General features: G+C 46.8%; 1 protein-coding gene across 1 annotated transcript in view; it reads left to right on the top strand.

The window, feature by feature from the left end:
• Window positions 1-25,036, top strand: part of NFX1 (nuclear transcription factor, X-box binding 1) — a 1,141,187-nt gene that overhangs the window by 786,473 nt on the left and 329,678 nt on the right. The window contains exon 17 of the mRNA XM_069219549.1: window positions 16,717-16,790. Within this exon, the coding sequence (XP_069075650.1) occupies window positions 16,717-16,790 (74 nt within the window). The remainder of the gene's footprint in view (window positions 1-16,716; window positions 16,791-25,036) is intronic.

Below are 25,036 nucleotides of genomic sequence, written 5' to 3'. Positions count from 1 at the left end.
CATGTTGCGCTGCAGATTCACATGCGCCCGCCCACCTCCCCGGGAGCCTGTAGCCATTTAAGTTTCATTAAAATTGTATATATGTAAATAAATATTCCTTTATCACAAACTATGTACATACATATCTATTCCATTGCATGGACATCTTTAGTCCATGCAATCCTCATTCTACCACTCCTACCTCACCCTATGCGGGAAAACAATCTAAGATGGACTCGATGCCCATGCGCAATGGAGCCAAAAGGGAGGAGTCACTCAGTTCTGTGACTCGAAAAGACTTCTTCGAAGAAAAATAACTTGTAACACTCCGAGCCCAACACTAGATGGCAGGAACAGTGCACAGCATGTGAATCTGCAGCGCAACATGCCACGAACAGATGTACACTGGGTAAGTGACATTTTCCATATATATATATATATATATATATATATATATATATATATATACACACACACACACATATACACACACACACAAATGTATTTTAATGTTCATACAACAAAATTGCTGTTCAACTGCTTTTTAATCTGATTCAAGCATGTGAATCTATGAAAGATACAACACTGGAGTAAGAAAATAAGGGCCAGATGTAGGAAGAAATTGCGAGTCATTGCGACTCACAATTTCCGACTCTCAAAATGGGATCCAACAAAAAAAAAGCGACTTCATTTTGCGACTCGTAAATGAAGTCGCACTGCAGATTGCTAGTCCGATGTTAGCAAGGTCGCTTTTTGCGACCTCGCTAAAAACGAACTCGCAAATTGCGAGTGGCTATTTCAAATTGTGACTGTGCCGCAAATTGCATGCAGGTGCAGCAAAACAGTTTGAAAAACACTTCCTGGCTTTTGCTGATGACATCAGAGCAGGAAGACATCAAATACACCTGGGAGGAGGGAGGACCACACCCTTTTCTAACTGCTGAGCAACCACCTGGAGGAACAGCAGCAACAATGGAAGACTCAGGCAGTGCAGGCAGGAAGAGAAAATTTAAATTCTCTGAAAAGGAACTTGAGGTGCTGACAGAGGAATGCTGCCAGCACCATGACCAGCTGTTTGGAAAGGCTGCCCTGAGTGTCCCAGACACTGAAAAGAGGAGAATCTGGCAAGACATCCAGGAGAGGGTCAATGCCATAGGGGTGAGCCACAGAAGCATAGAGGAAATCAAAAAACTGTGGTATGACCTGTGCTCCAGGACAAAGGAGAGGGTGGCAGAGCACCTCAGGGAGATGAGGGGCACAGTAGGAGGCCCATCCACCATCCCACCACCCACATCCAAGGAGGAACTGGTTGAACAGACCCTGGAGCCTGAGGCAGTGTCAGGAATGGGAGTACTGGACACGTCACTGCCAGGGACATCAAAAAGTGAGTACCTTGAAACATGCATGTACACCTATAAATGCTATACCCCCACCCACCCAGTACACAGCAGCATGCACAACCAAATTAACTCCATTCCAGACTAGCAACCACCAGAATGGTGTATTATGGGCAATGTAGTACAGTAGTCAGCTTATAGGCAACTGTTTATTAGGGGGCATACAACAGATGTTAGATACTGACAGTGTGTTCCCTATGTCCCACAGGTCTCCCACAAGACACCACCACCAGCCACACCGTCCAGGGTGAAGAAAGCAGCCCACAGGCAGGAGGCTGCAGCAGCCACTACAGGGCCCAGCACCACACCACCACAGTTCCCTCCAGCTGAAGAAGTGGACGTGGTGGAAAGAGACACAGCACCTGGTCCCAGCCACAGTGTGAGACAGCAGGACCCCGAAGCACCACCGCGTCGCAGACTCCATGTCCAAGCAGTGTCCCAGGAGGATATAGGTGACGCATCCATATCTGCAGCTGAGGCATCCCTCATATCTGGTCAGCGCCTGCAAACAAGGCAGTTGAGAATCATTTCTGGGGCAATGCAAAGGATGGAGCACAATTTCACAAATGGCCTGGCAGAAGTGAACACACAGTTCACACGTTTGAATGACAATGTCAGTGACCTTGCACCATCCATACGGCAACTGGTGACGGAACTGGTGTCAGAGAGACAGAGTGCAAGGCGCCGTGAGCGCACACTGGTACAGAGATTGGACCACATGGCTGCATCCATCGTCCGTCTTGCAGTGAACACCACATGGCTGTCACGACGTACTGTGAGCTTGCAGGTGGACTTGGGCCACTTTGCAGGGGATGTGGCTCGGGGACTGGGTCGCATTAGCCACGCTGTGGACATGCTGGAGGCTAGACAGGTGGCTAGGGGCACGGCTGAGACACCTCAGGACAGTGAGGAGGGGTCCACCATCAGCAGCGCATCTGCCACAGACACACGTGTCTTGCGGAGTGGCAGTGCACGTCAGGGGTCTGCTGACCCACCTAGCACAAGCCATGCTGGGCGTACCAGGAGGAGGTGTTAGGCCCAAGTACTGCAGGACACATGAGGCATATGGAGTGAATGTGTCCTCATTGAGGGTGGACATTCACAGCCCCTTAACAACAGTTCAGTTGTTTCGTTATTAGGTTCACTTATTAAAAATTGTTTGATCCACCTCACAACTGGGCTCTTTGTGTGTGACATTAGTGTGTGTGGTGACAGTTACCACGTACCTTCCAAAGTATTGGTTTGCAATGTGGTCCCGTCTCTGTCTGCCTTGATTTGCAATGCTTCTCTCCCCAGGCTTGCGATGTGGTAGCTCTTGCTCGTCATCCTCCCAATCTGGGTCTTCAGGGGTGAGCTGTAGCCCACGTCTGGTGGCAATGTTGTGCAGGATAGCGCATGCGCATACTATCTTGAAAGCTGTTATTGGGGCATACTGGAGCACACCTCCAGTTCTGTGGAGGCATCGGAATCTTGCCTTTAACAGTCCAAAGGTCCTCACTATGACATTTCTGGTCCTCCTATGTGCACTGTTATATCGCCTCTCATTCTCATTGCTGGGTCTTAGGTATGGGGTAAGTATCCAGGGTCGTAGCGCATATGCACTGTCACCTGTGTGGCAAAAATTAACAATGTTAGCAGGGCATGTATGGTTTCTACAGTGACCTGTGTGTATGGCTTCAGGGTGTGTGCAGCAATACCTAATAGATATCAGTCTCCAAACTCCCCACGTTCTAGGCGTTGGTGTATCCCACTGTGCCTGAAAATGTAAGAGTCATGTGTACTCCCTGGAAATTCGGCTACCATTTCAGTGATGACATAATGGGTGTCACATACCATCTGGATGTTCAGTGAGTGGGTACACTTCCGGTTGCGGAACAGATTTTGCAGGAGGGCAGATTTGTAAATGTGTCCCGTCCACACACCCTATTACATGTGGGAAGTTGGCAGTTCTGTAGAATTCCAACTTGGTGCTGTTGATTTCTGCCTCATTCCTGGGTAGGTATATGTATCTGGACATGTGTGTGAGTATGGCATCTAGGAAACATCTGAAGAACCGTGAGAGTGCACTTTGGGATACCCCACCTGCCACTGCAATCACCCCTTGATAGCTACCCGAGGCCAAGAGGTGCAATGAGCATAGCACTTACACATGTGTGGGGATGGCGCTGCCACGCACAGTCTGTCGTTGAAGCTGCGCATTGAGTAGATCAATTAATTCTAATATTGCTGCATTGCTGAGTCTGTATTTATCATAAATCTCCTCCTCAGTTTGCAGGAAAAGTGTCTCCCTGGTTCTGTATATCCTCTCCTGTCTCTGGCTCCTCCTCCTCCTCTGCTGTGCGGCATGGACTCTCCTCCTCCTTGCTATCACATATATTTCAGCCATTTTGAGTAACCCAGATGCCTTCTGGCTCCCTTTTTATACTTTGGTTATGGTTACCACCTGCTCTGAGTTAGTGGTAATTTGGGTGTGCAAAATGGCTTTTTGCGACTTGTCGCAATTTGCGAGTGGCTTTTTCATATGGTTTGATACTCGCAAATTGCGTCTCCCTATTTGTGTGTCGCACAATGGGGTCGCAAAATTTGCGAGTCGGTAACGGCTCACGTCGCAATTCGCGATTCGGAAATAGGATTTTTGCATCCCATTTCCAATTTTGCGGGGTTGCAAATTGCGATTAGGGCCATTTGCGACTCGCAAATTTTTGCTACATCTGGCCCTTAGTTACTTACCTGTAACTATAGTTCTCCAGTATTGGTATCTTTCATAGATTCACATGCAACCCACCCTCCTCCCGTGAGAGGCTCATCTTCTCTTTGATGTGGTATTTATTCACACTTGTGCTCTTAAAATCTGATGGACAGAAGCCTCTGAGAGGAGTGTTTTAGGGGGTATTGTTTGGAGCTTAAAGTTGAGTCTTTTTAAAAATGACAAAGGTATGTTGTTCTGAAGGTCTTATGGCCTTTCCCGGCTGCCTTTTTGATCACACGGCTTTCCAATGGTACAGTGGGGCTCGCACTTCGGGGAAGGATTCAAGCATGTGAAAATATGAAAGATACCAATAAAGGAGAACTACACTTAGAGGTAAGTAACATATTTTCTTTTTTAGATTTCAGAGTTAGGACTGACAAGGTGGTGATATTTTGTTCAGTTCCCATTCCATGTCTGAAGTCGGTATGTTTGAGAAGAATTATCATCATGTCATTGATCCAGTCTTCTAGGACTTGAAAGATGGCTTTGGTGAAGTATTTCGCCTCTGCCTAATAGAGGAATCAGCCTATAGTTTGAGGGGTTTATTTTATCATCCTTTTTGTATATTGACTGCAGGAGCTGAGCCAGGAATCCAATATTGTTTTAATTCGTAACATTCATTGAAAAGTTTCACCAACATAATTTATCAGATTTATGAATTTATTATGAAAAGCCAGGTGGGTAGACCATTGGGTCCATGAGCATCCCCTGTTCTCACTTTTTCTGTAATGAGCTTGATCCCATTGTCAGTTTTCCAATCCTCTTTCCTGTAGTGGCTGAACATATGTGTATGTGTTGATTCTGCTTCCACAGAAGCCTCTCCAGTATTAAGATATATCATAGTTGAAAAAGAGCAGTAAGAGTTGGATTAGTAAAGCGATTCAAGGGCAGTGGGCTAATTGTTCTCAGTGATATATTGTTTTTGTAATGGGTCATGCAGGTGTGCCACTTGATTAATAATAGCCCCAAACTGCTTGGAAATACCTTTACTGCAGGCATCTAATAACTTGTTCCAGAGTTTATCCTGAGTCTTCTGTCTTGTTACCCAGGCTGCCTGTTTGTAGTCTTGTTTTTTAAAATGTTAGTTTTGTTGGGCATTGCTAGCCCTGATTTAGCATTTTCTGGAGCCCCTTTTTGCATGTTTAAGAATTGTTTCAAAGCCTTCTATATTAATGTCCTCCTCAATCAATGTTTCTTGAAGGTATAAAATATCGAACCTCCTGACATTTCTTAATATTTCTTCATGCTGTATTAATTTCGAAAGACCTGTTAGGTTCCAGGAACATAACTTTATTGATTGTTGAACATTAGGGACAGTTGCTCTTGATGCTGTTTTCTGATCATGCAGTTCCTGATAGAAACTTCAAACTACAGATTCCTTACCCAGGTGGCAGACTGGATCCGAAATATCTTGAGCAATATGTCTGCGTGTATGTAGGTGATGTCACTTACATCAGTTTCTTTTGTTCTGCACCAGCATTGTGGATCCTTAGAGCTAGCTCGGTAATTTTTTGTCCAATGTTTTAAAGCTTTTTGTCAGCATTTTTTTAGCTTTGGTCCCAGTGTTCTCAAACATCATGTCTCCTGCAAAACCTTCTAGATTCAAGCCTTGTGGGGACTGCCACAGGCAGATGTCTGTTTCCGAACTCCACTTGGTTTGTCTTTGGTGCCTAGGGTCAGGACACAACCCCCCAAGGCCTGTGTTGAGTGCTGGTCGATTAACCCAATTTGTGATCGGGCAATGAAGCCCCTGGCAGTGCAGCCAAAGAAGGCTCTTATTCTTTTCCAGTGGAAAATATTGGGGCCATTCCCAGAGCCATTCCCCTCGTCAGTTGTCTTCCTGCTTCAAGACTTCCTCGTCGAAGTCAGGTAAGTCCAAAAAGCACAAGAAGAAGAAATGAAAGCACTATTCTGCTTCACCTGCTCGAGACTGTGCTTCCATGCCACGCTTCCTCACTGCACCTGTGGAGCCCGCATCAGCACCCACTTCACGCTACCCTGAGTTTTCCAGCTCCGAAATGACGCCCACCCGACTCAAAGAATTTTATGACACTATGCATGCCATCTTTGAGCCACCGACTTCCTCCAGAATGCCTTAGGCCCCATGAAGCCAAGAGGTGTCCCTGCTGGTTTACCGTCAGTGGGCTTGCCCTCAACGTCAGCTGGGCCCTCTAGAATCCGCCCCCTCATCCAGACAGATGCCACCACAGGTGCCTCCATCCAACCTGCCGTGATCTCTTCTGGCACATTCCCGGTGCCGCATGACGACAAGCCGATTATCATTCCTGATGTTGACTCTGTGCAGCCCCATCACTGTTCAACATATTTTCTTCCATCAGCCTTGCCTGTGGTCGGTGATCACCACATGTCTCCTCAGCCTATATTTTGACATTGTGCGATTCAGCTGCTTCCTATGGTGCCTGAGGAATACTGCTTGATCCCCCAATCAGGCTATGTCTGGTTCAGACTAGAAACCACAAACTACCTGAGTAGAGCTATGGCTTCTAAGGTGGTGCTGTGTTGCTGTGCCTGGTTACAGTCTACTGGGATTTCAGGAGATGTCTAGTCTTAACTGATTGACATACCCTTCCATGGCTCCCACCTATTTGGTGTCAAGGCTCATGTGGTGCGTGAGCGCTTTCGCCAAAACAGGGTCATTACCAGATCCCATGGCCTTGCCCTCTCGACTGGGCCACAACAGAAGTCCTTCAGCAACTGCTGTGAACATGAAAGGAGCAACTTTGGGTGTCTGCAGTATCACCCATACCCAGTGTAACAAAATGGGTCGTGCCCATGTAATGCACCTGAACTTTTTGCTTTTGGAGCGCCAGATGTTGGACTTTTTACTGTGAGTGACCCTCACAACTGGTGTCTCACCGACGGTCCTATATCATCCGCAAGGGGTGCAATAGGCTTATTGCCAATATTGGAAGCAAGACTGAAAAAGAAACCAATTGAATTATAAAACTCGAGTCTCCTCTGTTTCATGCACAGGCTGTAAGACCCTCAGGATTCAAATGTAACTCCCAGGTAAGAAAGGTTGTGGGTTCTAGAGATGGGGATCCCCACCCTCCCGCAGCACAAGAGTTTACATCTTCAAATGTTTGGGTCCACAGGCTGTGACAAAAGACTTGCCAGAGTTTGTGACCAGGCCTAGGCTGTCCATTAAATTTACAAAAATATCTAAGAGTAGCTGAAAGCTATTGGCTGTTCTGGACAAAAGGACAGCATCATCTGCATACAGGACAGGGATACTCCATCTGTTCACAGCTGGCATGTCCTTTTCCCTTGTTAACTAAATGAGCATCCAAGTCATTAACATACAATAAAAATAAAATGGGCGCTAAACCACACCCTTGCTGAGCACCTCGTCCCAGGCCAAAACTTGCTAAGTTCACTGTTTGTCCCAAATATAACAGAAGCGCCATTAGCACAGTTGGTAATAATAAACACCCATAAATCCACCTCCAATTTGTAAAGGTCCATAGAGACCACATCAGGATCCAGGGCTTTAGACTTGGGACTCTCACAAAATGCCTCCATGACTTTAACGACACTGAACTAAATATCCAATGGATCTAAAGACGGGTGCCTGCTCCCGGAATCTGTTGTGTGATACACTTGGCTGAAGTGTCAACCCAGGAGTCAATGCTGACTTAGCTACAAACCAGGTTGCAATCAGTTATCAGAATTTAACTGTTGTTCATTGTGTTCCAAAATGAGCCGGAGTCTCTGGCCATGCAAAAGCTAACCAAAGTGGACCAGGCTTCATCCCTCGTTTTGGAGGCTGGCTCAGTATGTGGTGTACACTTATAGGAGAAGGCACCATGTACTGAGTCCAACCAACCCTTAGTGATAGTGTAGGCAGCTCGAGATAACCAGAGCTCTCATAGGGTTAGTTGTGGAGAACAGCTAAGGCTTATCCAGGAGGGTGTAAAGGGGTTGCAAATACCACACAGGTCTGTCAGTGAAGTACACACAGGAAAGAACCACACAGGTGTTAGAAAAATATGTAATATTTATTGTAACACACACTCTAGAACTAACTTTGGTATATCTCCTAACCGGAGATATGGGCATATAAAAATATACTTAGCAACAGGGAAGTAATGGCACAAAATAACATGGACCCCTGGGGGAGGAGGGGGGTCAAACCATATACTAAAAAAATGGAATGCAAAAACCACAACCAACCCATACTACCACCCACAGACCCTTAGGACTGGGGAAGTACTAACACCCAAAGGTAAGTAGGCAGGATTCCCCAGGCACCTGTGTGCAGAGTAGAAATCTGGGGTCAGTGTCCATAGAATAACATGGGGAAGTCGTGGTTGGGGTTTTTACATTTTAGGACCCTTCCCAGAGTACCCTGAGGAAACCCTCTGGCACAAGTGAGGGCGGGTAGTGCCCCCACCTGTAGATACCCAGGACAGTGGAGTATCTACACCAGGAAGCCCAGGTGCATAGGGATGAAATTGTGTCAGAACCTCCCGCTGAAGCCAGTGGGGACCTCTGCTGTCCCGCTGCTGCCGCGACCCGTGGAACAGATGGTTGGAACCCAGGCATGGATTCCAGAGGAAGAGAACCTGAGGAGAGAGAGGACAGAGTCCAGACCACACGGAGGTGCCCAGGCGGTGCAGGAGGGCAAGGCCCACCCTTCTTAGTGATGCTCCCTATAGGATGGTCGTAAAAGAGGTGAAAATGTGGAGTCTAGGTGATGCAGAAGGATCCCAGGAGTCAACCACGAGCTGTCCCACGCCGGTCGTCGAATTGCAGTGGGGTCAGTGGTCAACAGTGCCACCAACAAGCCTTGGCAAATGCAAGGAAGTGCTGTGCAGAGTTTCCAGGAGGTTTGGGGACCAGCAAGGTCCTGGTGACACAACCTTAGCAGGTAGGTTCAGGGCCACCTCTTAGCAAGTGGGAGAGCCAGCAGGAATCATTGGAGCCCCCAGAGGACCCTCTGGCAGCAGGCAAAGGGAGGCCTCAGCAGCACAGAAAAGAGGGATGCCCATGTTGCAGGAGTTGGAGAGAGGACAGGCTTCTTGGAGCTGGAGAGTGCTGGAGGCCGGGGATTCTTGGAGCTAGGAGGTCTTCAGACTGAAGAGCCAACAAGCCTTGGCAACGAAAAGCAGACATGCTGCATAGGGATTCCACCCAAGCAGCTCCAGTGAGAGACCACAAACTTACCAATTGCAACAAATATAGGTCAGACCTCTGGAGAGCCACAGAGCCACCATCTGTGTTGCAGACCCTTGGGGAGTCCGTGGGACAGCAGGATCCCCAAGCCATTCATCGTCGTTGAGGTGCCTGCGGATGCAGGGGAGTGACTCCTTCACTCCAAGGGAGATTCTTCCTTGCTTTCCTAAGTGCAGACGGGGTCCCAGTATCTCTGGAGGATGCACAGCCTTGGGGTTGCAGAAGTCTTTGCAGAGAGTAGAAACAAAGTTTTAGCAGGTGCTGGTGACAGTGTTCCTTCTGATTCCAGCAAAGAACAGCAGCGGTTCTAGTGTCCATGTTGCAGAAGTGTCTTGCAGATGATTCCAGAAGTCTTGCTGACAGTTCCTGAAGTCTTGCAGATGAATCTGGTGGTCCCACTGTTGGGGGAGACCTTAATTAGCCCAGAAAGGGGGTTGGACTCTAACTGCAGTGACCCACCTATCAGAGGCGGTCAGGGACATCACCCAGCTGGACTCACCAATCAGTTGCTCCCAGGGGCCTCTGCTCATCTTATTTCTAAGATGGCAGAATTAAGTGGTCACCTGGCAGAGCTCTGCGCACCTCCCTAGGGGAGGAGCTGGACAGGGGATGGTCACTCCCCTGTCCTTTGTGTGGTTTCACACCAGAGGGAGAACCGTGGTTCCTGCACTCGTGCAAACCAGTTTATACAAGGAGAACACCCAATGTGCCCATCAAAGCAGTCTGGTGGTGCTCAGAAGCACCCACCCCCCGGCCCAGCGACACATATTTCTTAAGAAGAGGTGGTCACACCTCTGTGCTACAAGAAATCTTTTGTTCTGCCTTCCCCTGCCCAAGTTAGGCTCAGCAGCAGGAGGGTAGAACAGTGTCTGGGGTCTGCAGCAGCACAGGCTGGCATGCAGACACCACAAGATTATACAGGCAGACTTTGGGGATCCCCAGAGTACATGGTATCATGCAACTAACACTGGAATCAGTGTAGTTTCATGATTCCAAAATGTTTGATACCAAACAAGACTACTTTTGGTAAAGTCAGTATGTAGTCGGACCACTTGTGTTGAACAGTGTCCACTATATACCTTAAAATAGCTTCCCCACACTTACAAAGCCCAGGGAATGGAGTCTGGAGTGTGTAGGGGCATCTCTGCTCATGCAGGGGTGCCCGCACACTTAGAACCATGCACCCTGCCCTTGCGCTGAAGGGCTCCCTTAGGGGTGACTGAAAGTGTCAGAGTGCAATGACTATGATATAAGGTAAACCTAACTCTGGAATGAAAGGTGCATGCACTATTTCACAAAGGCTGCAGTGGCAGGCCTACAGTCAATTTGCATGGGCCCTCATGGGTGGCACAATACATTCTGCAGCCCACGGGGGACTCCTGGTGTACTAGTGCCCTGGGTACCTAAGTGCCCTATACTAGAGACTTACATCGGTGCACCAGTATGCCAATTGTGGGGTGTAAACGTTACCTTAAAACCAAATTTAGGGGAGAGAGCACTCGCACTGGGGTGCTGGTTAGCAGGATTCCAGTGTATTACAGTCTAAACACACTGACACCAGGCAAAAAGTGGAGGTGCCTATGCCAGAGAGATGCTGCTTTCCTACACCTCAGATCTCCCTTCCTCTTGTCAGTTGCCAACTTATAGCACCTCTTAATTTCGGTAATGGCCTCCCTATACCTAGGTATTGGCCTTAGGGTGCTGTAGAGGTGCATCTGGGCCTCCATACACTGCCTATCAAACCAAGAATAATTAGGATTCCCGTTACTAGCTATAGATTTCAAAAGACAGGATCAGATGGTGTGACCTAAGGTGACAACAGTGTCCACACTACCTTCCAAGTTACTAATAGGTCTAAGACATTAAAAAAGCAGGGTCAGGCGGTTGAGACAAAGCCTTTGTTGGATTTCATTCAAGTTTGTGGAACTCCAAGCAAATTTGAACCCCCTATTTCTCAGGAGTAAGAATGAATCCCCCACAATAGTAGCCAGAAGGTGACATGCCAGACAAACTAGCATAATAGAGAGTGGGTTGTGACCACGCTGTCCTTATCATAATCTAACAGTCGCCTACTGGCAAATATATAATCAATGATAGACAATCCTAGACAAACCCAAGTTGTTCTCTGAATGCCGGGCCATGAATTCAAAAGCTTTGAGGGAGCAGTCCCTGAAGTTACTTGTGGCCCGGCGCTTGGCTCCTCGTCGCTCCCAGTCTCGGTTGAGACGAAGGTCCCAAGAACGATCGTGGAGCGCCCATTCTTCATTGTCATACTTCAAGTCCTCAGAACAGTCAGGTAAGTCGAGGCAGAAGAAGTCGAAGAAGAGCAAGCGTTCTTCAATTTCACCCCGTCCGTCAGCTGACACAATGCTGGAAAAGCAGCATTGTCGCTCTCAGCCTCTGTCCTCAGAGCCTGCTTCTGGGTTGGTTCCATGCCTCCCCGAGTTTCAGGGAGTCTGTAATGTTATCTTGTCACTCAGTTGTCACTCCACCAAAACAGTATATGCCTGTCAATGGAACAGATTTGTGACATGGTGCATAGACAAGTCTGTTGACCCTCTTTCTGCTTGTCTCTGAGGTTCTGTTGTTTATACTTTTTTGGCCCAGCTTTGGGCCCATAAAAGGTTTTTTGTCTGCTATCTCTGCTTTACTGAGATTACCCGACCAACATTCCTTGTTTAAATCTCCTATTGTTAGCAGATTCCTGGAAGGTCTTAGTCAGATGTTTCCTCCTTCACCATTCATAATGCCCCAATGGGATTTGAATCTAGTTCTTACTTTCCTAATGTGAGCTCCTTTTGAGCCTCTTCATAAATGTCCACTCAGGCTTCTGACCTTAAAAACAGCCTTCCTTGTGGCCATCACTTTTGCCTGTATGGTAAGTGAGCTGCAGGCACTGTCTAAGCCACCCTACTTTTCCATCTACCCTGACAAGGTAATGCTCCGCACCAGGGCTTCCTTTTTGCCAAAAATGGCCATATCCTTTCATGTAGGCCAATCCATCACCTTGTCTACTTTTTATGCGCCCGCACATTCTTTTAAGGAAGAGCAGGGACTCCACCGTATGGGCCCAAAAAGAGTGCTGGGGTTCTACCTTGATTGTACCAATGAGTTCCACATGGAGGATCAACTCTTTGTTATGTGGGTGCGAGGAAAGGTCGGGTAGAGCAGAAGAGAACCATCTCCAGGTAGGTTGTTCCGTGCATTTAAATGTGCTACCCGTTGACTAAAAAGCAACCCCCGGAGGGTTTGTGCCCTCACTCTACCAGAGCAATAGCTGCAACCACTGCGTTAGAATGGGAAGTTCCAGTCCTGGACATCTGTCTGGCAGCATTGTGGGCATCACTGCACATGTTTACCAAACATTACTGCCTGGACAGTCAGGCCTGGAGGGATGGGTACTTTGCCCGTTTGGTCCTGCAGGACTTCATAGTATGTTCTTGGTTAGCACACCCTCCTCCGGTAATGGTATTGCTTGGTACCTATCCTAAGGTTAAGGTATCTGCAACTAGTAATCTCTATCAGATGAGCAAGTTACTCACCTTTGGTAACGCCTTATCTGGTAGAGACATATTCTAGTTGCAGACTCCCTAATGACCCACCCATCCTCCCCGCTTTAAGAAATGATTTCTAGGGACACGGACTTCCCTTTCAGGGCTCTAGTTGTGATGCACCAGTGGTCAGTGTTCTTCATAACTCCGCGCTTCTGGTGTGGAAAGTCATGAAAAGAGACTGATGTCAGCTTGCAAGGGATGCTGCCTGCATAGGTCCTGTGACGTCTTATCTGGTGCGCACCACACTGACGATGGACACAAAGCTGACCGGCGCCCCCTAACGGCACACAGGGGTACTGCTCGAGAAAAATGTCCGGATCCAGACTGACGCCTGGGGAAATTCAAAGGTAAGGAATCTGCAGCTAGAATGTCTTTACCAGATAAAGTGTTACGGAAAATAAGTAACTAGTTCGTCAACTCCGTTGGGATGAGCACTTTGCCCTTTCGGTTCCGTAGGACTTTCTAGTGTGAATTGGTTCCACAGACCCATCTCCAGGGAGGTATTGCTTGGGTACCTATTCTGAGGTAAGAAATCTGCTGCTAGAAGTCTCTATCAGATGAACAAGTTACTTACCTTCTATAAGTCCTTATCTGGAGTAGACTCTACCTAGCTGCAGATTGCTTACCAACCTACAAATCCTCCCAACTCTACAAACAGATTCCTAGGTTCAAGTCTGTTCCCCTTTTAACTGCTTGTTTTCCATACCTGTGGTCAGTGCTCTTTATGGCTCCACACTCCTGGTGTGGAAAAATCTTGAAAAGAAACTGACGTTAGTGCACTGGAGTGGCACCACTATAGTGCCGCTTCTGATGACGTGACGTGCGGCTGAACAACACCACCTACCGACGTGCAGGGTATGGCTCACCCAAAAAATTCCGGATCCAGTCAGATGCCGGGGATCATTCTAAGGTAAGAAATCTGTGGCTACATTCTCTGCCAGATGAGGCTTTACCAAAGGTAAGTAACTTGTTGTTTATGACGCTCGGAGTACTCTGGACATCCTTCAGCTGTTTCCATTTGTGCGAAGTGCAGCTGATCATCTGACTTACTTTTTATGACATCCCTAGGGGCCGCTGACAATTATTAAGGCTGGTTTAATTGCAGAGTCTTACTAGGAAGGGTTTGATGAGCTTGATTTTGGTTGTTGTCTTCCTTTATAATTGGAATAGTTCTGAGTTAGCTCTTGTTGACTGCAGGTACTGTTAACTGAGGGTCTAGCTCTGTTTGAGGTGAGGAGGTTGTTCAGATGTTGTCGAGTTGTGATTTTGTTTAATGAAAGTTGGAAATAGTTTGGCCTCTTTTAGTTCAATGCCTGTAGTTATCGAATTGTGTTTCGTTTAGTTGAAGTTGCTATTTAATAGTTTTTTTTTACTGCTGCTTTCCTTAATAGTTTCCTTTGTCTTTTGGTCATTGGTTTTACTGAAAGTTTCTGTGTAATTATGGGGCTGACTGTTAGACATTTGCTTTTCTTATTTTGCAGAGTATTAAAAAGTTCTACTTGATTAGCAAAAGTAGGCTTATGTTTGTCACTTTGCTTTAATATATCCATTTGTGTACTTAAATGGTATGAGTGTTCTTAGTGGTTATTTTGGGTAAGAATTTTGTTTCGGAGTGCAAAGTGGGCTCTGTGAGTATGTTTTTGACTTTTTTATTTTATTTCTGGTGCTCTTCAGGAAGGTCTAACAGTTTGGACAGTTTGTCTATCACTGCTTCACCGCTGCACAGATCTGGTTTATATCTGTGTGAGTTTGTTTTCGAGATCTGGGGTGCTTCCTCCTTGGACTTATTTTTTTTATATATATATTTCTATTTAAAAACAAACTGGAACATACGACCCATCCTTGTGATGCAGCAAACCAGTAGCACATAATGAGTAGTTTGTACATAGCAGCTGACCCTCATCATATAGTTGCATACACAGTCCCTTCCACCATCATACTCTTAAAATGTATCTCATGGCTCCTGTGCCCTTTGAGTTTAAGTCATGCCCCCACATTGATACCCATGGCTGCCAAATATTTTCTCATCCTCCTTGGAGTTATTTATTGAAAGATTAAGTAGATTCATATTTTCAATTGCTGTGATTGCTCTTGCCATTATTTGTAAAAGGTCAATTTGTAGCTCCGGTCTGGTGGACTGATGTTTCACTGCTTTGACTGATTAGTTTAATGAACATAGTACAGTAGGCCCAGGCAATTGCTGGTCAGGTTTGCAATTTTGCACGTGTAGTGCAAAGTTGTTTTTGGCGGTGGAATAAGACCAGGCTGGACTTAGGTTTAGGTCTGGGGAAATGCAGAGAACTTGCCATGATGTATAGAACAGGGCTCAGTTCAGACAGGTTGAAGATATTAGACTTAATTGATTCACTGGAATTTTCCCTTGGTGTTTCTGCCATTACTGACTCACTAGGGGTCTTGTCAGTCATCAATACGCCACTGCTTAGCACTATTTCAGGTTGGCTAAGTGATTCCATTTGAGCCAAGTGTGCTTTATATGGAGATTTTGCATCCAGGCTCAAAAACTACTCAATGATTTTTTTTTTCTCCTTTTTTGTGCTGCTTTCTACAGCATGTGTTGCATAGTTACATCCTTTTCATGTTGCCTTCTTTTCAGTAGTTGCACTATCTTTGCATCTATTTTGTTGTTTCTTTTTATAATGAAGAGTGGGTTATTCGTTGATTTCTGATAGCTGCACCAGATCCTTGAGTTTTTTGATTGCAAACTAGTTGCATTTCTATAGAAGAAATTGTAGGATATTGAGTATGTAGTTAAATACAATGAAAATGTAAATTGATAACATCTGTATGGCACACATTGTGCATGTGCTCTCTTGTGCTATTTTAGAGTGTGATTCCATCCCAATCTGCAATGACTGACTGACTCGCCGGAAAGCAGAGCCCTTACCTTCGTCCTTGGGACCTTAAGGGGGAGGGTGGCTATGATGGCTTCACAGGGTTGCAAGTCACACCAGGACTGACTTCTACAGGGTTAACAGCTGCCACCCGGCCAAGTTCCAGCTACTTTTACCACCACGGCCCTAGTCCCACAGAGTCAACTACATGACTTCCCAAGAGTCTGACCAGAGGCAGGAAACTCAGCCAGCTGTAGGCTGGCTGTGGTGACACCTCTGAGAGAACAAGCACACCCAGCTGTTACCATCTCCACCTTGTTTTGTTGTAGAGCCTTGACCTGCCTTCATCATTCCTGAAAGCTCTCAGTGCGTGTGCTCACACAAAGTACATTTCTTACCTTCTGGATCCAGGTGCTAAATGATGCTGATGTGGCAGATGTTAGTATTTCAGACCCAGGACGGTCTGCAGCTGGGATCTGGGGCTCTGTGCTGCTCCGCCAGTTCAGCGATAAAGAGCACTGCAAGTCCTGGTGTGCTGGGCATGTGGCCACACTTGTACATGCTCATATGCCCCCGTCCGTCGAACAGCAGCTCCTGATCGAATCCGCTCCAGTTCGTCCAGAGTGGACGACAGTGAGGCGGGGGCAACAAAGGATGCTATAACCTCGCTGCTTCCTTCACCCTTTCCTCTTAGTTACCCAGTGTTTTAAAAATTGCTTATGCATAGTGAATGTTGCTGAGGATGCTATTCAAGCTCCATGCTAGTAAGTCAGGAAACCACATTTCAGTAGAGCTGGCCAGGATGGAGGAACAAAAACCACCCCTTAGTTTCTTCTTATTTGGCCATGCCCCATTTGTCTTAAGTTTTTTAATCCTGTACTAGTTTAAACATTTTTCAATAAATAGGTGTTGTGTCTCCTCTGTGTTTGTGGGTGCTTAATAAAGGAACAAAATGTTTTAATTTCAGATGTTCTGTCTTTTTAAAATAGGTAGAGCTGCATTGTGAGTGTGGTCGTCGCAAGGAGAATATGATTTGCTCAGAGGCATCTTGTGCTTATCAAAGGTTTGTATTGTTTTCATTTTCCCCTACAACAGTTACACTCGTTATAATTTGCCAGGCTTCTGTGAACATGGTGCCCTCATAGGGAACCATGATATGGTTGTCCATGTAGTGCTTTGACATTTTTACCTTGCTAGTGATTGGTAGTAATAAGAATGGTTTATTGTTACTCCTAATGTTACTGAGATCGTCACGGGTGCGTCCCAATATGCTATCTCAAATCAGATGGATTTGTCACTGGGTATAGGTAGATCGAAGAGTAGTGACAGGCCATAAAACTTTGGGTGGCAAAGTGTGTTCCCTTATGTAAGCAGATTCTGAAGTGTTGGATCGTGTTGCTTTGCCAAAGCCTCTTGGTTTGAAATTCATCCCGGGGCTCCTTATAAAGAATATTCCAGAATTTTCCACTGAGTGCCGAAAGGAAAGGATCACCTGTATAGTTTTTAAAATAAACAGTTGGAACAAATCTGAAGTGAAGGGTATAATGTTTTTGGAACGTTTTAAAAACCTCTCATAAATTCACATGGCTCAACCCTGCAGAAATGGACTCCCCAGGATCACTTTCTTTTTGTATTTTACACAGTGTTCTTTGCCTGCCATTCAGTAAAGGTGTGCCATATTCAGCTACATGTAGTATCTCACCTTCGGGGTGCACATTGTACAAATGTCCTGATTCTGTACATGTAACTGAAACCTCAGTTCTAATGAGGGGCCTTAGACTAGAGTGCATTCCTGTGATGCACCCATAAGAGTGGTAGCACTGAGGTTTTCACCATACCCACCTGTAGGAAAGTACCTTCTTTCTTGCAATGGTTACCCCCATTTTCTGCCTACTGTCAGTGTGTTTGGCTGTGTTTACTGCATTCATGCTAACCAGGACCCCAGTAGCTTTCCGCTCTCCTCTAAATTGTACCTTTTTCTTCCCACAATTGGCATACTGGTCCCCCCCTTGTAAGTCCCTAGTGTATGATACCTAGGTACCCAGGGCATAGGGGTTGCAGGGGATCCCTATGGGCTGCAGCAGTTATTCTGCCACCCATAGGGGGCCCATGCAAAGGGTTCTGCATGCCTGCCATTGCAGCCTGCTTGAAACGGGTGCATGCACCCGTTACCACTACAGGTCACTGCACCAGATCACTATAAGTCTCCCCTATGGCAGGCCCTCTCAGCCCAGAGGGCAGGGTACAGGTACCAGAGTGTGAGGGCACAGCTGCACTACCAGAGGTGCCCCCACAAACTCCAGACCTTTTCCTGGACTTTGAGAGTGGGGGGACGCCATTTTACCTGTGTACTGGACATAGATCATTACCTATGTCCAGCTACATAATGGTAACTCCGAGCCTGGGCATGTTCACTATCAAACATGTAGGAATCATACCCCAGTACTGTTGCAAGTATTGGAATTATGATTCCATGCACTCTGGGTGCTCCTTAGAGGACCTCCAGCATTGCTACCACCAGTCTTCCAGGGTTTTCCGGGCAACCCAGCTGCTTCCACCCGTCAGACAGGTTTCTGCTCTCAAACATGTCAGAATAATACCCGTCAGACAGGTTTCTGCTCAAGCACAGGTAGGCAGAATAAAAATCTTCCTTTAGGAGAGGGAGGTAACACCCTCTCCCTTTGGAAATAGGTGTGACTGGCTTGGGAGGGTAGCCTCCCCAAGCCACTGGTTTGCTTTGAAGGGCACGTTTGGTGCCCTCAGTGCATAAACCACTCCACACCAGTTCAGGTACCCCTAGTCCCTGCTCTGGAGCGAAACTGGACAATGGACCCCAGGGGTGGTGCCCAGAGCTCCTCCAGATGATCCCTGGGGTCTGCCATCTTGTTTCCAAGGTTGGCAGGGAACTCTGGGAGCATCTGAGTGGCCAGGCCTGGCAGGTGACGTCAGAGCCCCCTCCTGCTAGGTGCTTACCTGGTTAGGTGACCAATCTCCCTTTCAGGGCTATTTAGGGTCTCTCTCTTTGGGTGGGTCCTCTGATTCGGCTTGCAAAATTCCAGCAGGACTCCTCTGCTTCAAACTTCCGGCCACTGGACCTGCGACTGGACCCTCCAGAAACAGACAAACGCTGCTACAACGAAGAAGACTCTATTGCAACTTTGTTTCCACATCTCCTACCAGCTTTGCAACATTTCCCTGGCCGTGCATCCTCAGAAGACTGCAACTCTTCAGCCTGCAGAAGAAGAAGAAGGAATCTCCCTTGGAGTGAAGGAGTCACTCCCCTGCAACCGCAGGCACCTACAGCAGACGACAACTGGCTATGTGGATCTCCCCTCATCTTGCGCTTTGTGGATCCTGCATCACAGGTGGTGGTCTGGAGTAGTCCTCTTGGTCCTTTCTGCCAGCTGTCTAACTTTGGTGGAGGTAAGCCTTGGCCTTCCCACACAGGACAGTACCCCCGTGCACTACGTCCCTTGGAGCTGCCAAGGCTTGGTTGCATCTCCTCCAAGGGATCTTCAGGTGATGTGTAGCTCCAGCACTCCATCCTGTAAAGCATAGCCTCCTGTGTTGTTCTCCTGCGACGTGGGATCCTCTTTTGTGGTGGTGCATGGGTTCCTTCTGCGAGTCCTGTGTCCCCGTCCTGTGGGTGTTGCCTCTGCTCCTGTGGACTCTGTATGACGCTGAGGGTCCCCTGTGACCCCACTCTCCTGGGTTGAGTCCTACTGGACCTTGCTGGTTTCTGGCAGCACCACTTTTCCACTAACCGCAAGTTTGCCTTTGCCAAGGCTTGTTGGTGGTACTCCTGCACCGACACCCATCTGCAATCTTCCTTCCAGCGTGGAACTTCATCTGCATCCATCAGGAACTCTTCTCCGTCTCCAGGGCTCACCTTCGACCAACTCCTGCATCCACAGCTGGGTGGGTAGTAACTCCTTCTCCCGGACTCTACTGTGACTCTCTGACTTGATCCCTTCTCTCCTCAGGTCTTCTTTCTTCAGGAATCCACCGCTAGTTTTCTTGCCGGATTGTCTGGTTGTCTTCTTTTCATCCTTTTGGGAGGTTTGGGGGAAAACCAGTGTTTTACTCCTGCATTCCTGGTCGCTGGGGGGGTACTGTGTTACTTACCTCTGTGGTTCTCTAGTACTCCCAGCTCCCCTCTACACATCTTACTTACCTAGATGGGGGTACCTTATTTGCATTCCATTTTTTTAGTATATGGTTTGTGTTCCCTCTAGAGTCACTATTGATTATTGTATTTTGCACTGTTTTCTAACCTTCTCTTTGCCTATTTCTGATAACTAGTGTACATATTTAGTGCTACTTGCCTCCTGTTGGAGGGTTGCCTCTCTAGTACTTTTTGGAATTGTCACTATAATAAAGGACCTTTATTTTTGTAACACAGTGTTTTCTTTCATGTAAGTTAGTGCTGTGTGACTACGGTCGTATTGCATGAGCTTTGCATATCTCCTAGATAAGCCTTTGCTGCTCATCCACAGCTACCTCTAAAGAGCCTGGCTTCTAGACACTGCCTACACTTCACTAAGAGGGGACACCTGGTATAAAGTGTAAGTACCTTAGGTACCCAGCACACACCAGGCCAGCTTCCCAAACCACCTCATGAACTTTACCACCTCCTTCGTGTTTTGTGTCACCGTACTTATATCAAGGTGGTTACTTCTCAACCTGGAAGAATGCACTTCAGTGAGTATATCCTCTTTCATATAGCTTATATTGCCCCAAACTCACCATCACACTTCTCCCTGTGTGTAGCTTTGTATTTTCTGTAGCTGTGTATTTTCAGAAAGTGTAAGGCTAAATGTTTCTTATGACACAGTTGAGAGAGTTGTCCTATGGCATTCTTCACATGAGGCCACTTAGCCGTCACTACCCTGATCTCAAAGGCCATGGCATTAATTTTCAAGGTATATTTGTTAACTTGTGGATGAATATGCTTCCTCTTTAACTTTTAGGCAGTTGCTGTGTAGACATAATGGTATAGCATGTACTGACTCAGTCCAATTAGTAGATCTATCCAATCAAAGGGGCCGCCTCCCTTCTGAAGAAGTAGTCTTCTGATTTCTGGCATCGAGGTGGCCTGTTCCTGCCTCTAAGAAGACCTAACTGAGTGTTTTCCAGTGGTGAATCCAAGTGTTTAGCGTTTCGTTTAAAGAAACAGTAATGTAATGTCAAATTTACTATTTAACTCTTGTGTTTTTGAAAGTTGTATTTTGACTTCATTGCTATAAATAAAAGTCCAGTCTTGCTCTTCATTGAGACAATTTTTTAACTATAATATAATGAAGTTGGGCATTCTCCATTGCCCTATACTTTTAGAACCAATTAGTTTGATCAATTTGTCGTGGAAGTAGTAACAGTGTGCAATAAATCCATTTGAATTTGATCAAACGACTAAGATTGTGCAGGGTCCAGAAGTTCTGGATTTTTCACTGTTGTTTAGTAGATGATTTAGGGGAAGCCCTGTCCTCTACTTTGCAATCTTTTCCATCTGGGTTCTGCTAGAGTGTCAGGAAGATTATCATGTTTCTGTGGCGTAAAAGCATGAGAAAATAATAGGAAAGTTACCGGTGTAATCCCATTGTTCCTTACGCAGCAAAAAGTGTGGGCATATTAATTTGTAACAGTGATCTCTGTGCAGAAGTAGGGTAGCTTGAGAGTAAGCAAAAGACGTAATGCTCCAGTTTTGTTCTGCACATTTATGATAGTCTCAGCCTAACAAACTGATTATATCTGATAGAGATATCTAGCCGCAGATTCCTTGTCATAGAATTCTTCCCAGGCACTACCCAGGATCTGGAATTTTTTTCCCAGCAGTACCTCTGCATGTGGGTAGAGGGAATTGTGCAACTCCGTGTTGACATCGTCCACCGGATGTGACGCAACAGAGTCCATATAATCCCCTCCCCAACGCCAGTTCTTTCCTTTCTGTGCTTCTATGCAGATCTGGAGTTCCTCAGGCGAAGTTGACCTATCGCGACAAGACCCCTTTTTTGTCATGCAAACAGTGTGCTTTCATGTCCTTGGGGGATTAAATCTTGTGGGTCCTGTGACAGGCAGATGCCGGCCACAGACCCTCATACTGTTTGTATGTCGTGCGTCGGGTAACACTATGAGTCAAAGTATTGCGCCTCTTTCATCGTCTTCATCCAATGTATTAAGATTTTAGCGGCACACCTGGCAGAGGTTCTGCACCCTCATCTGTCTCACTCCAGGTCCAGGGAGTGGCTGGAAGTTCATTCCAGGAGTCACTCCCATGGTTATTCTTCTCCTTCGACATCCAAAGAGCGGACTGCGAAACGCAAGCTGTCTAAGTTGAAGCATCGGCCTTCGTCAGGTAATTCTGTCATTTCTAACGGCATTTCCTGACCCTCGGTGACGAAGTTGGCACAGGAGTCCAACCTGCACCTCCCTGCTTTTCCTGAAGCTGGGACGACTCCGGCCCAGATGAGGGATTTTTATGAGTCCCTTCATTCCATCTTTGGGCCCCATACTCCCTCTGGTGCGCTTCCTAGCCCCAAGGAGGTTAGAGATGTCCTACTTCGGCAACAGTTAGGCCCTCTGGATCCATACTCTGATCCATACTGGCTTCGGTGCACAGCCCTTTGTGATTCCCTCCTGCGACGCTGGAGTTCACTCAGTCGACATTGGTGGCACCGATTGACACCAAGTCGATTACCCTATCTAACGCAAGGAAGTCTGGTGCAGTGGCAATTATGTTGTCTGGCTTGGAAGCCTTCCTGCTCCCTTCCCATCTGTTCCCTACTGTTTTTCCTTCCTTAGAACAAGAGTTTGGTGGTGAAGGAAGGGGGGAGATCTTGGTTCAGCAACCCTGGATGATTCTGTCCAGCCTCCACTGGAGGGTAGTTGGCTGTTTGAATTGGGTGAAGCTAGTGGCCTCGAGTCCTTGCTGGCTTCAGACCCCCTTTCCTCTCCCAGTCTTGCAATGGAGGTGAGCTCATCCTTCGCTGAGGCTTTGAAGAGGGCATGTCCAATCCTAGAGTTGAAGCTGCCCTCTTTAGAGGTGGCTCCTGACCCCTTGGTTACCATGCTCCACCGAGGCCTAACAGGTATGGAGCCTGTACTTCCATATAGCGAGGCACTATGTGATGTTTTACTAGGGTCCTTGGCTAAGCATGAGACAGGGCCCCTGTGGACCACTCGATAGCTCATAGGCAATCCCTGAGAACCCGGATTGTCTTTCACGGCACCTGACTACGAGGAGTTTTGTGGTGCAGGCTGCTACGGCCTCTTCTAACCTCAATGTCCTCCCACACGTCCCTCATGACAGGGAGTACAAGTTGCCGGAATCTTGTGGACAAACTATATTCTCCTCGACCAGCGTGGCCCTGCAGTTGCTAAACACCTCTTGTGTACTGGGCTGTTTTCCCATGCATTGTGGGATTTGGTGGCACGTTTACGATCCTCACTTCCGGAGGAGACGTGGAGCAAACTCACCCAGTCAATTCAGGATGGTTGCGAGGCAGCTAGGTTTGTCATAAGATGTGATATGGATACCACAGACTCAGTTGGTCAAGCCATGACTCACTCTGTAGCAATGTGCACCGTGCCTGGCTACGCCACTCCACCTTTTTCGGAGGCTGTCCGATCTACTCTGGAAGACTTGCCATTTAATGGTGTCCGCCTATTTGGCACTCATGCCTATACTGCACTGCAGCAATTTCGGGACCTCCGGGGTGGTAAAGATTAGTATCAGTGTCTATTTTTTATGACTTTCCGATGAACCCCTTTGTGGTGTCCTTTCCTTCCTGTTGAGCCATGTTTGGACTCCCTTTGGCTCTGTCTGAGCCATTTCACCTTCTGATCCTACCTCAGTAGGTGTTCTGGATTTGTTTTCTTATGGCTGTTTATGGCAGCTTTTTCTTGTACGCTGTTTGCAAGGTGTATCTTTTTGTGACCACAGTGGTTAGTTCCCAGTTGACAACAGGGTTTTTCCTTTTTCTCTGAAAATGGGTTTCATGCTCAAGAGATGGTACCAGTATGGTATGTACTCTGCCCTTTGTCTGGCATTTTTGGTATTCCTTATAGGCGTTGCTAAATGTCTTGTAGAAATCTTTGTATCCCTTATAGGGACCTTTTACATTGCCCTTCGGTTTCACGATTGTCACTTTATAGTGTAAAGTCTTGTGCCTCTGCTGGGGCAGGCTCTCCAAGTTGATGGTTCCTGCCCTGCCACAGCTGATACCTACGCTTTTCGGTAGCATATAGCTTCCCGTTTGATTGTTTATTTTTTCTTTGCTATTTATGTTGGAGCATTTTATGCTTCTTGTCTGGTGAGCCACTTCCATGCCTCTTGCACTTTTATGGTGAGCCCTCTCTTAATATCCCTCAGCAGCATGGGCTATTGCTGCTTGTAACTCCAGTACAGTTAGTACACCTTGTAACATCCTTCTTGTGTATGTGCGGGTCGTGCACCATGGCATTTTTCTTTAGTGCTGCTCCTCTGACTGTCCTTACATTGCTTCTTCTTCACAAGGAGAAGCGTACCACTTTCTTTTCTCTTGGGGGAGAAGTTCTGTATCGTAGCTGCTCCTGGCTTCTTGGGTGAGATGCTTCGCTCATCCAAGGCCTCCACCTTCTACATGCTTCTTCTTTTGTAATGCCATGTACAGGGCGTTGTTGATGGCAGGGTTGGTTTCTCCCTTCATACCCTTCCTCCATGGTCGTTTTCTTTCACTCTGTCTTCGGTGTCATGAATTTCTTACCCTATGGGGATGGTTCTAATGCTTAGGCGTTGTTATAAAAGTTCCTTAATCCAGGACGGCCCTTTGCTGTGCACCTCTCTCCCTTTGGAAGTGATCATTATTTTTTGATATACTGAAAGCAGTAGACATGCTTGTTTTCTACTTTGGGATCACCTATGGCCTACTGGTTAAGGTCTGAGATCATCACATTCACAGTTGTGCGTTCTAATCTACATGTGTATGTGTGTGTGGTAATATTCCTACATAAATGTATTTATTTCTTGTAGGAAAGCTGTTTCCTATAATGAGCAATTTTTGCTCTTTAATGGGTTACAATTTCTTTCATTGATTTTTGCTGCTTCAATGTTTTCAGCTTGCAGACATCCACTTGTGGGGTTCATCCCTGTAGACCTTGTGGTTACCTTTCGTTCTGTTCTTCAGCCAGGTCTCTCTCCTGCTCTCTTCTTTTAAGCTTTTGTTCTCAGCTACCTGATGAGGACGACTCAGTTAGTTGGCATTGATTCCATGCTCTACTGGGCTTTCTTTTATTGGTGGTGGGGTGGGGTGGGAGTGTGTGTGTGTGTGTGTG

Source organism: Pleurodeles waltl, chromosome 2_2, assembly GCF_031143425.1.
Source record: "Pleurodeles waltl isolate 20211129_DDA chromosome 2_2, aPleWal1.hap1.20221129, whole genome shotgun sequence".
In the NCBI taxonomy this organism is placed as follows: domain Eukaryota; kingdom Metazoa; phylum Chordata; class Amphibia; order Caudata; family Salamandridae; genus Pleurodeles; species Pleurodeles waltl.
The sequence above is the reverse complement of the archived record's forward strand: the minus strand, read 5'-3'. Positions and strand labels throughout refer to the sequence as shown.